The 13,117-nt window shown below is 45.7% G+C and overlaps 2 protein-coding genes across 2 annotated transcripts in view; both read right to left on the reverse strand.

The window, feature by feature from the left end:
* Window positions 1-4,240, reverse strand: part of evla (Enah/Vasp-like a) — a 40,293-nt gene extending 36,053 nt beyond the window's left edge. Inside the window, exon 1 of the mRNA XM_008284238.1 lies at window positions 4,218-4,240. Within this exon, the coding sequence (XP_008282460.1) occupies window positions 4,218-4,240 (23 nt within the window). The remainder of the gene's footprint in view (window positions 1-4,217) is intronic.
* Window positions 4,241-8,355: 4,115 nt separating this feature from the next.
* LOC103359061 (EMAP like 1) lies at window positions 8,356-12,914 on the reverse strand (the record flags this gene model as incomplete). Its single annotated transcript, XM_008284250.1, has 7 exons — window positions 8,356-10,235; window positions 10,713-10,843; window positions 10,936-11,031; window positions 11,788-11,875; window positions 12,162-12,259; window positions 12,614-12,702; window positions 12,847-12,914. Coding segments are annotated over 7 exons (696 nt in total), but the record flags the coding sequence as incomplete, so codon positions are not given.
* Between the last annotated feature and the right edge of the window lie 203 nt (window positions 12,915-13,117).

Genomic DNA, 13,117 nt, shown 5'->3' on the forward strand with positions numbered 1-13,117 from the left:
GGATGGATGGATGGATGGTGATAAACTTTGGCATCATCACTATGAGCAGGCCAACGATAATATTAAGTCCAAAGCAGTGGCGTGTGGAAGTTCAGCCTCAGAGAGAAAATGTTAAACCCCAACAAGTCAAGAAGCAGTTTACCTTCACATGACCAGACCTGACCTTTGACCTTATGGATAGAAAATGCCATCACTTCATCACTTCCTCCCTGGGCTCGGTGATACAGTAGTGAGGATTAAGCGGTATATAGATAATGGATGGATGGATATATAAACATAAATGAGGGTAAAAGAATGATTTCACCTTGATACACAGGTAAGTAAAACCCGGTCGTGAACAGAAGGTGACCAACAACTCTCTGACGTAAAGGCTCAACGGCCGGAGACTCCTCCATGTCGGGTCAGTCAGCCCTCAGTGTGGGTTTCTGGGAGGTGGAGGTGGTGGAGGACACGGTTTCATTTAAACTGTAAAACCAGTTTGATGAGGGCAGCCGCTGGTCCCTGCTGGCTGCAGCCTCCACCAGGGGAGATGTGCAGGTGAGGACGAGAGGCCCAGATGGCTTCGTCTCAGGAGACCAGCAGGAAGCCAACAGGGAGCGTGATGGAGGGTAAAGGAGCTCCACCGTCATGGGACGATAAGCTCTGTGCTGAGTGCATCTGATGCATTTAAGTCAAACAACTGAACATTCAGCAGTTTTCTTATCGCTATTGATGAAGTGTTGGTCGCCGGTACATATCAGCCAGGCACACTGTACCGTATTTTACATTTGTGTGAAATCTGTTGTAGTTAGCGAAGTAAGTCTTGAGTTATGACTAAAAACAAATTCTGTGAGGTCTCAGTAACCTCTGACCACCAAACTGTAATCAGTTCATCTCTGAGTCCAAGTAAATATTTGTGCTGAATTTAAAGAAATTCCCAAAAGGTGCTTCAATATACGTCACATTTACAAGAATAGGACGGACAGACAACACAACTGAATAAAAAAAATATATATAAAGATCTACTATCAGTCAGTTTATCACATTTTCAGATCCGTCAGTGCTGTCCTGCAGGTTACAACGAAACCATCCTTCTCCTAAATCCACAGTTATCCCTATTCAGGACTGTTGGACCCCAGGCCATTTGGTTGAGTTGACAGGTATTGGTTTTTTATTTTTGAAGATTTTTTTTTTTTAAATATAAAAAGAGGGACATTTGTCATGCATTAGGAACCAAAAATACGTCACGTTATCAGAAAATGTATTTAACATAGTATGAAAGTCTATAATGGATACCAACAGATATTTTGCACATGTTCCTCGTTGGGGTCCTTCTACGTACGGCAACATCAAAGTCCTGAACAGGGTTCAGCCCCAGGACTGACATTCCTCCAGTACGAGGCTGACAGAATATTACCCCTTCAACTCTGACCTCTGTGGTTCGCCGGCCTGCTCTCCAACAGCTGACCTCATATGCCGCGCTGACAGCAAGCAACACAAGCGACGGAGTCACACGGCCGAGGGACGCGACACGGCGCTGCTCATTAGGAAATGCCACTTGCTATTGGTCAGACGAGGGTCACAGTCAGCGGGGATTGGTCGAACAGCAGCGCCAGTCACCAGCGATTTGTTTTTCGGGGTTCACAGCATCGCCCGTGCCAAGCAGAATTACTGCTGGCCCGTCTGAGGCTGGGAGCGCCCAGCTGGACTGCAGGACGGGCCGCTGCGACGGGCCGGGCAAATGTTAACAAGCTCGATCTGTGACAGACGAGGCTCTGTTGTGCCCCGAGGAGGGGCCACCGCCTGCTCGCTAACATTTATAAAACGATAACAGCTAAAGTGCCCCAGGGCAAGTGATCACATCCACAATTAAGCATGACGGTGAAGAGCTCTCCTGTGGATTTCTGCAGTTGTTGCACTGAGATACGGTTAAAATACACAAGCTACTGTAAACCTAATTAAAGATTTGTTTCTGGTAGTTTGTTTTTTCTGACAGTTCCACAAAAATACACTCCAAACCTAAGAGGTCTGTCAAAATCTTGGAATCTTAGTCGGTGATTATCATAAATATAATCGTGATTCATGATTGTTCACATTACCCCTTTATTAGTCCAAGATTAGCCGTACCACCACCTATGACCTCCATGTTTTTGCTGCAAATCCAACAAATTGCCTTCTCTCGGTTACTAGGCTCAGTTTGATTTCCTTCTGCAGTGTTTGACTTTGCATCTGAATCTGTTTTTACCCATAACTGCTCATCAAAATGCTGCCGGCAGATTAGCAGACATTAAACAGCTTGTGATGACCCGTTGGTGCCCTTAAACCTGAACAGAAGCGCGAATGGTGGAAAATGAGAAAGTCATTGGACATTTCTGTTTGTTTTATTCAGCTGTTTGTATGCAGGTGAATGGAAATGGTCACTGTCAGTGCAAATAATTGTGATCAGGTGATTATTTTTTAATTCTGCAGTTCTTTAACTGTCATTTTATGATCAGCCAAGTTGAAAAACGTGTCCACTGTAAAGACTCTGGAAGTTAATGGCAACCAAACAGGTGACAAAAAAGACCATCAGAAGCAGCAAATAAATTCCTAAAAAAATAAAATTGAATACTAAAAACATTTTATTAGCGTTCACTAGAGTTCAGGTGATCGGGATGTTAAAAAAAATCATCCACAACTTCATGGGTTGATCTATAATAATACTAATCTGTGATGAGGATGTGACGATTCAGCACGTAGCCCAGTTTAAAACTGCAGCACTGGTTAAATACATTGATGTACAGCATCAATATCTCTCATGACACTAAAGGATTCTTGGATGAAACGCTGATCAGGACTCGTTCTGTGCATCTACAGCCATCGACAGTAAAACCAGCCCGCTGACCCCCATAATGACATCACTTATTCATAGCTCTGTAGATGCCAGTTGCACCTCAGGCCAACTGTCACAGACACATACAGTACACAATATGGATGGCAACCCCCCACTTCTTCTTCTCTGCCACCCCTCCCCCACCGCTCCACCTTCTTCAGCGCTACCCGGTCCTCGTCGTGTCACTAATCCTGATCCTTAAAGGGAACCGCCGCCGCCGCCGCTTCCATTTGGAGGAGAGCCTTTGATTGGACACGAAGCACAATGAACATTATCACCACCGCGTTTGATAACAAGTCTGTCATTTCCCCGGTCAGGAAGAATAATTCATAATCCTGCAGACTTTGAATTTGTCTTTTGTATTCAATGTCAGGAATGAGAACGAGCAGCTGAACTGGAGGATGAGGAGCAGAGGAGGAGGATGAGGAGGGATGCTTTGGGGTTATGCTTTCTAAAGATCTCTGAATATTTGGATGAGTATCAGAATCTGTGCCAAACATAACGGACATAGCGTGAGAGACGCAAAGAGGTTTTTCCCTGCAAACGTAATGTACTTTGCGGCAGATTACTAGAATGCATGTGGTCAAGCGTTGATGTTATCTCATCTGCCCTCGCTCGGCTCCACATCTGCATCCGAGCTCCAGCAAATCACCATGACCCGCTGTAATCTGCCGGGGCCATATTATAGAGAGACCCCTTCTATCCGTGTTATCATCTGGCTTTTGATAGTCCCACTCATTCAGCCATTCAGAGATTAGCGCCCTCGATCCCTTTCTTCCTGTCTTTCCTTCTCACACACACACACACATGCGAGGACGAGTCAGACGGGATCAGAGCCGCCAACGAGCGAGAGCAGCTGACAGCCAGCGAGGAGGAACTCGTTCTTTTCTTCCCAGGAAAAAGACTGAACCAATCAAACATTGCTAAAGGGCAACCAATCAGACTCCTCTGCTAACAGCTGGCCACAAAGAAAACACAGGCAGAAGGGTGGAAAAGAAGGAGGCAGACGAGAGAAAGTCAGCAACTCCTAGAGGAGATTTTCCCTCTCCCATTTTTCCCCCTCATTTTCTCTCCAACTCATGTACAGCTCCAGAACTAGGAAGAAAGACAGAAATAGAGAGAGAGAGAGAGAAACACGGGTTGTTTTTTTTTCTCGCTGACACAATCCTACAAAATGCTATTTCAAGAACCGCACAGATTTTGCGGTCGGAAAGCCGAGCCAGGCTTTAAACAGAAACACTACAGAGAGAAGGAGCAACATCATCATCACTCCCAAAACCAAAGTTTGACTCATCCGAAAAAGAAAAACCCTGAGAGAGACACGGAGGGGAGAGAGAGAGAAGGTGATGATTAGGAGTCGCCTTACCCGAAATCGTCCAGGGAATACATGTCGCTGGAGAAGACAGCACAGTCCTCAGGCAAGGGGATGAAAGGAGGTATAAAGGAGGAGATTATGGAGGAGAGGGGGAAGTGTCAGCCTGAGAAGAGAGAGCGCTACACATGCTGTCCGACGCGAGGAAATTCACTCTTTCCCCTCTTCACATTCTCTTAGAATAAAAAAAAAGAAAGTTAAAAAAAATCCACTACGCCAGCAAAGCAGACATGAGAGAGAGAGAGTAGGAGGGAAGGAGTGAGCGAGGGAGATGAGGAGTGTTGCAACAGAGTAAGGGAATGCAAGAGAGAGAGAGAGAGAGAGAGAGAGAGAGGGAACATGTGACCGGTGCAGGCCAGTCACTTCTCTCTGCTTCAAGGATTGGACCGCCGCCTTTCAACCTCCAAGGAATCATTTCCACTGGATGGAAATTACATGCTCGCCTGTATAGGAAACAGCACCGCTTTCACTCTCGCCTGCTTTTCTATACCATGAAAAATTCAGGAAAAAAAAAAAAGAAAAAGTGGGGGAGGAAGCTTTAAATAGATTCTACAGTGTTTCAGCCATAAGCTTTAATCACCAATTAACTACAGAGGAGGAAACAGCAGCAGCGACACGCCAGTTCATTCATTCGGCTCCGATTTCATAACAGGCATTCCAGCTCTCTGCAGGAACAGATGCAATGATTAGATTTATTTCCCAGCAACAATGGTTTCATTGATTTGGTGCAATATTTGTGGCTTTATCTGAGTTTGTCCTCAACCGGTGGTGCATCTGGCCCGAGCAAACTTAGACTATTAAGCTCCTTTGCGAGCCGAAGGTGTAGGAAACAAACAAAGAGCAATCTAGTCCGCCGACAGATTAGAGAAAGTAGCAAGAAACACGCTTCAGGTCCTGGATGGATCGAGTAAGGTCAGAGAAATACAAGATAATCTTCTTTACAAAAACACAGCTCGTGTGCGTCCAGAGCCAGCAGCTGGTCAAACAGCACAAGTCAACGTATGTCTTTGGCAACGCACGTCCAAAGCCAAGGTGTGCAAATGTGTAACTGGTGAGCTGACTCAGGACTACCTGAAATTAAAGCTGCATTCAGAAACCTGCAGGGTGAAAATCGAGAGAGAAGAAGCCTCGCTGAGCTGTGAATGCTGTTCACTGTATGTGGCGGGGTCATCCGATACGGCCCGTTTGACCTCCGTGGTGCCAAAAAGGACACATGATGCATCGCTGAGCACTGTGTGGGATGTATGGGAAACAATAGGCTGCACGACATTTAGAATGGACTTCCATGTGACACCATTTAATATCTGATACACGTGTTAAATAATAAAGATCTAAACATGTTTATAGTTCTTATTATGAAATATTTTAAAAGGATAATAGACTCAAGACATACTATTGTCACGAGCACAGTAGTTAAAATGGCATTTCCCTTCCTCTCTGACGTTAACTGCTCCAGTCTTAATTATTCCATTATTCTGTCAATGAAAGGCTGGAGGGTTGGAGTGTTGTGGCGGCGCTGACGCTGGCTCACGTGGAGCTGCACTCTGATCAGCTCAGAGGGCAGCAGCAGCAGCAGCAGCCTGCAGTAAGGCGCATAACTCAGCACTTTACCTCCTCGCTGTGGCTGCACTCGCTCATTCTACCTTTCCCACAATGAGTCACCACAACAAGCGCTTCAGAAATCAGCCCGCATTAATAGCACAGGACAGACATCTTGCCGTTTTCCCTCTTCTATTTTTTCCCTCCCATGTACCGTACATGTCCTCAGCCTCCCTCTCAAACGCTCACACGCATCCAGAAGTAACCAGAACCCAACCAACCAAATGACAGCAGCCAGTCTGGCTACACAAGAGAAGCATCGCATAATGAAACCACTATGACCAGACTAAAAATAACACATGTGCACGTGCATGAGCATGGTCACGCACATACATAAAATGCATGTGCCCCCTTACATAAATGCTGCAATGGAGGCAGTGAGGCCGAACAAATGATCTCATTGAATCAAATTCTTTTTCTGTGCACTGCAAAAAGAAGAGCCGGGTCACCTTGTTGTTGCTTTGTGGAGATTTAAGACTTCCCTTTTGGGCTTGAGTCAAAGAACAGATCTGCCTCTGGCAAAAATAAACACACAGGACGGGACACAAGCAGCACGGCTTCACGGAAAAAGAGGAAACGGCACGTTCATCCAACTGGACTGAGAGATATGAATCTTACATGTTTACTGTCTGGGAGCAAAACAGTTCAGCTGCTGGCTTCGGGTTTGGGTGAGGCCACAGGAAAGGAGTGAAGTATTTGGATCAGGATATGTTGTGATAAAACACTTCATGCAAGAGATCCAGGTGTGGCAGCGTCTACCTCTTTCTGCCTATCATACGCTTTCTCTGTCTCCTTTTCACTACAACTCCAGACGGTCTCACACACACAGACACACACACACACACACACACACACACACACACATGCAGACAAACACCGGTAGCTACAGTAAAAGCAGAGTGAGAGCGAGCAGCAGAGAGCACTCTATCTGTGGAGAGCTGTCAGAGTAAATCTGAAGCCATAAAACAGAATGGTGCAGGCTGCAGCTACGGAGACATGAAGGAGTCAAACCAGGCAGCAGGGGAGAAATAGAAAAGGGCTGCTTCAGAAATAGAACAGAATACAGAGAGGAGTGCTGCTGCTACTGCTGCTGCTGGAGAGGAGTTGGGCCTCAGCGCATTCTGCATACCAGCATTACAGCTTAAAATACCGTCCATAAACTCAGATATAGAATGAGGGGGGATTCTAACAGGAGACTCATCTTCTGCAGGCCGAGTGTATGGATCCATCATGGCTTATGTAGGTGTGTGAGGAGGGGGGTGGGGGTCTGGTAACCTGCCTGGCAACCACCAGAATAAACACCCTCCTCCTGCGATGGACATAAGCCCCCTCACTTATCCTATTTCCCCCCTTTGCAGCCGCTCACGCTGTCACATTTAGCGTTTTATTCTCCCTATTGCTCACATATGGAGAAATACATGATGCTGTCGTTTCCATGACAACATTAACCTGGCCTCAATCCTGCATTCAATACGCTGGGCGGGTCCGGCGGTGACAATAGAAGCCAAAAGAGCAGAAATCCTATAAATTATCTCCCCTTTTATGCTAAGACTGAGGAGGCGGCTGTGAAAAGGACGCGTACGTGGAGCTGAAGGCCGGCTGGGTGGGCCGCCGATCGCCTCCCAAAAAACCCTGCTCCTACAAGGTGAAAAAGATGCTGCAGTCATTCACTACATGATCATGTTTTGGAAGGTAAATGCAGATGTCGAGGCCGGAGGTCGGAGGGTCTGAGAGTGTCGGTGCGCATCTGTCATGACGCGTCAAACGGAGCGCATGGTGCTGGCCGCAGCTTACCTCATTTTCCTCCTCTTGTTTGATTCAGCCGGATGGTGGTGATGATGATGATGATGGCACCGATGAGGCTTGATCGATGCGTTATTTCGGCCGTGCACCGTCTGGTAAGGCTCGGATCAAGCCTCCACCTTGCGTCCCCCCCTCTTCCCGTGCGTCTGGAGCGATATTACAGGCAGATGATGAGTCGTGTTTAGGAAAAAAAAAAAAAAAAAAGAGGGAGCCTCAACAGGAACGCTAAGCGACAAGCCGAGCGTTTTCTTCCATCCGCTTTGTGCTCCGTTGTCTCTTCTCTCCACACACGCTGCTGCTGCTGCTGCGCCTCCTTAAGTCCATGTTTTCCGCCGCGCTTCGCTCTCGGTGCAAGACGGTGAACGGTGGTGCGCTGCCGCCGCCTCCTTCATGCCATATTTTCTTCCCATTCGGAGTGTTTTGGTGAGGTGGAGAGATTTGGGGGAAAAAATGCTAATACGGCGTGTGGAGGGTAAGAGGAGGAGGAGGGAGGGAGGGAGGGAGGAGGGAGCTGGCCGGCTCAATGCTGCCAACCTGCGGCCAAGACGCACGCATGCAGGCCCCCCAACCCCACCCGGGTGGATCAGCAGCAGGCCTGCTGAGGTGCCACAGTGGTCTGTAAGAGTGCATCCCATTTCCTCCACAACACTCCCCGTGGAGCTTTGCTCAATAAAATGAAAGGAAAAAAGAACAATAAAAGGTAATAAAGTGGAAAACATAAGACACAGCCTCATGGGAATTTCATGTTTCATTTACTTCCAGACAGATGTTTTTTTTTCTGCAAATGTTAAGTGGTGAGTAAGACAAGCCATGTTACATTCACTCTGTGGAGTGGCGCCTGTAAGATGTCTTCCTGCAGGACTTCAAAGCAACAGAACAAGTTATGTTCACGCTAGAAATCTGCTCAATCCCCAAACAAACCGTAAAGAAGTCAGATTTATTCATGCATGTGTGTGTGTGTGTGTGTGTTTAAGCTCTCCTTTGTTTCCTTGGTTTATGAAAAGCTCCAGTATTTGCTAAATGAGCTCAATAGACCCGCTGAATCAGGCAGAAGCAGTGCATTGTAGTAAAAAAACACACACCTCAGGAGAGGGTTCAGTTCAGTTAAATATCTTGCCAGTGACTGACGGTGACTGAGCGGCACAGTCAGACAGTAACAGTGTAGTGGTCTCACCCTTCCCCTTCGCCAGCTGATCTCGGTGCAGTAGAAAGACGCAGATCTGAAAGGGCTTCACATCATTGAAAAACTCGATTTTGGTTCTACTTGAACTCGAGGCAAAAGCAGGATTCAAACCAAGCACGTGACATCCTTAAAAGAAAATAAAAATCTGAGTTTCAAATAGTGTATGTTCATTTCCCTCAGACCTGCTTCAAGCCTCTCAGTGTGTTAACAGGGATTTATTGCAGGAGAAAACTCAAAGCAAATGAAACTGGCAGTGAAGGATTTGACTTGTAATCAATAAATAAAAGGAAAGGTGTCGATTTTTTTTTAAACACCTGGAAGCACAAACACTTGCTACAGCTCATGAATCCAGATGATGTAATCCTTAAATGAATTATCATCGCTCCAAACGGCGCCTGTTCATCGACAGCATTCTTCTCGCTCTGTATATTTATCACGTCCGCCAAATTCAGCTTTTTCTCCTAGACTGTATGAGGTCGATTTCACACACAACAGTCAATGCAAACAAATCAATAACGGTTGCAGAACATTTGGAGCTAATATTAACCGTGGCTCTCAACACTTCAGTGAGATGCTTTTTGGGGCCGCCGGAGGCTGTTTGTGATATGTCAGCGTTACCAACAGGGAACAGGGTCTCGCTTCACTAGTGCTTTCCTGAGTTGTTAAATACAAAACAAAAGAAAGTTTAACAATTAGAAAATCACAATGTACTTTCTGTCCACACGCAGTTTTTGTCGCAGTGCTCTTGGATCTGCAGCTCGGTTGATGTTCAGCCCGGAACGGCTCTGACAGGCAGCAAAACAAACCTCTTCAGTCCATTGTCTGTGGCAGGAGAGTGCACTATACAAGAACAGTGAAAGCCAAACTGTACAGATGCAGTCAGTAAAGTCAGAGCCTTTGGTTCTGTTCAGTTGGATTGGATCCGTTTGTCTCGTGTCATCGGTGACGAGGCTACAGTGCGTGAGAGAGAGATCATTTTTTAACATGTAGTGTGGAGAAAGGAGAAGGAGAAACTTGGGATTTTTTTTTTTGTATTTTCAAGCAGCTGCACATTAAACCTCCTACAGGTCACCTCATCTGGGATCTGTCAGCAGATCGGGAAGGAAACGTCAGGACAAAAGTTTCTCTTCTGTCAAATCACTTCGGTTCAGTTCATTCAGATCCACTTCTTCTTTTTTACTTTTTATTTTTTTTAGTGTCAGTCCATTTAAGTTTGGTTTGGTTCAGTTGAGTTTGCTTCAGCTGGGGTTCAGGCCCCGGCAGCGCTAAGACGCCGACAGTGTCCGAGTCTGTCCGGTGGATCAGACTATCCTCCACTGCATCACGCTCATGTCCTTCCCACCGGTCGACACCAGGTAGCTGTCGTCATACAGGAAGGTCACGTTGGTCACGTGGCTGCTGTGGCCGCCGTAAACATGGCTGGGAGCCTGGAAGAAACAACAAATAAGTACATCTGCCACTGTTTTGTCTCTTTAATAAACTGTGAATAAAACAGCTTCAAAGTGATTTAGAACTGCATTCTTTCTAACAGCCAGCAGAGGGAGACTCCTGCTGGTGCAAAAAGACATTCTACTGTATGGAGTCTATGAGAAAATGATCCTACTTCTCACTTGATTTGTTGCCTCAGTAAGTATTTTCCAAATGAATTTATGGTCTTAATCACTAGTTTTAATCCTCATTCAGTACAATATGACGATCATTTTGTAAATTATGTTTTCATTTACAGTAAACAGACATTTAAACAGGGTGTGCAGCTGTAGGGTGTGGCTACCTTGCAGACGTACTCCATAAAAACAGCAAGACTCACAAACCAGTAGGTGATGTCACACTGGCTGTGAGCACCTGTTTAGAGTCCATGTGCATCACTGAGACGTACGTTTGCACGACAGCATGCAGCGTCTTACCCGGAACTGTGAACAGGGATACGAGAAGAGGTGAACCTTCCCAAAGTCGTCTCCAGTGACCAGGAGGTTTTTATCGTTGGACCTGCACACGGCGTTGATGTCGGTGCCGTCCGAGCCGTCGGGCCACAGGCCTGAGATGCACAAGGAGGCGAAATTGTCATTTGAATGAACATTAAACACCTCGCTAAAGAGAGAGAGAGAGAGGGAAGGAGGCGTCACTTACCGAAGACCTGGAAGCCCAGAGTGCAGGTGTAGGTGAACCACTCAATGTCTCTGGTGGTCTCCACGCTGACCACCTGTTTACACACTGATGGGATCCCTGAGAAAACAAAACACATGCAGCAGAGATTTTAGCATAACCTCGTTTTAACTTTAGCATAAACACACAACTGTACGAACTTAAACCTGTTTAGAATGCAGATATTTGCACATCGCTGCATCCTGGTTGGTGCACGGCTGGACCGATGGTGGTGTTTTTTCAACTGAGCTTCAAACTAGCGTGAATCACTCAGAAGAAAAAAAAAATGCAAACGCCTCTCATCTGAAACAATCACGAGTGTTAGAAACTAGCTTGTTTGTGTAGAGTCTCATTACTCATTTAATAAGCTGGCTGTCATTTTGACATGTTTTTAACAGGGTTTTGAGCACCTGCTTCACAGTAAAAACTCACTCATGTCAACACATTTCAACTCCAGATGACTGTGACAGAAAAACCTCTACACATAACAGGTGTTTGTGGTGGAGGAGAAAACCTTTTAAATACATTTTGCTGTCCTGCAAACTTAGGACTCATTTTGAAATGACAATTTTGCACATGGCTTTAAACCAAATAATCCCAAACACACACCTTCTACATGCTGTTTCTGTTGTTATCCAGTGTTTAGACTTTTTAATAACTTCTGTTATTGTCAATACCAGCCCGATGGTGCACCTTATTTCTTCTTTCCTCGCTACTTTTCACATTATTTTTGCAAATGAAGAAATCAGCTGCTAATCTGCAATCTTGTACATGTTGCCGCATTTTTACGCACATGGATGTGAACTAATCAGCACCGAGGATGCTAATTGCACTCACAGTAAAGTATCTCGTAGTCGCCTGAGTTGGACACCAGGTACTGGGAGTCCACTGACCAGTCCAGGTGGGTGATGAAGCTGGAGTGACCCTGAGGTAAGACAACAAGGGACACAGTTAGAGAAACGCATCGACATACTTCACAGGATGTCCAGAGTGGAGGCAGAACCAGAACCAGAAATAATTCTAGAAACGTTGACGCGATGCAGAAACTTTAGCGCATGACTCAGGTAGTTGTCATTCACCATCTTTCTATATAAAGCCGGTGACAGCAGATACCAAAATACAGAGCTGAGGATGGGCCTAAATATAAAACCCAACCGGGGAGGGAACTTTAAATAAAGACGCCGTGAGTGAGGGGGATCGTAAACGCTCACCGAGCACTTCCCGACTCGACTGTACTTCCTCCCGTTTTCTGCCACAGCGTAGATGTAGATGTAGTTGTCGTGGGAACCGATGGCCAGGAAGTTGCCATCTAAATAGGCAAAAAAAAAAAAGAGGAAGCAATTAAATAAAATAAAATGTTTGCAGATGTACGAACTCGACTCTATGAGCTGCAGTATGTGGATGGATACACGTGATGTGACAATTACAGTGTACTTATTTAAATATATACTCAAATATGGTTCAAACAAAACTCCATCTTTAACGGCAGTATCTCTATTTATTTTATTATTTCTTTGTAAAATCATCTTTCCACTTGCAGCTTTCCTGGTGTCAACAACAGCGAATACAAGCCCTTGTTCATGTTCTGCTTAATTTCCTGAACACTAAACTTCCAGACACAGAAGCAGAACGTGAGACCAGCACTCAGCAGTTACCAACATACCTGGTCCGTAGCGCATAACCGACAGCTGCTCGTTCCCATCTGTGTGCACGGTGACTAAATCCTTAGAGTCGGTGTCCAGGACCAGCCACCTGCAGGATCGACGACAGGCTGCTCAACAATCTGGTTCTCCATCAGTGTAGCACTCATGGCCAATATTGTTTTCTTTTTTTTTAACCTTTTGACTTTGCAAACTAAATAGCCACAATATGATTTTGCGGTGACGGGATCTGTACCTGCCGGTCTGCGTTCCTATGGCAACCACAGATCCAGAGGGATGGAAGCCTGCCGACTGAGCAGCATCCTGTCAGAAAAGGACGAATATTTAAAGTCCCCGTCGGCGCATAAATGTGTTTTGATTGTTGTCACAGCAGTCGGGCGTTTGACCTTCACATGTAGAGTGACACAACACACAAAAAACACTCCCTTCAGCTTAAATTTAAGGAGTATACGTGTGAATATGAATCATAGTTCAGCATTCAAATTACACAGGTGACACAGAACAGA

The sequence above is a fragment of the Stegastes partitus genome, unplaced genomic scaffold (genome assembly GCF_000690725.1).
Source record: "Stegastes partitus isolate 25-593 unplaced genomic scaffold, Stegastes_partitus-1.0.2 Scaffold8, whole genome shotgun sequence".
In the NCBI taxonomy this organism is placed as follows: Eukaryota; Metazoa; Chordata; class Actinopteri; family Pomacentridae; genus Stegastes; species Stegastes partitus.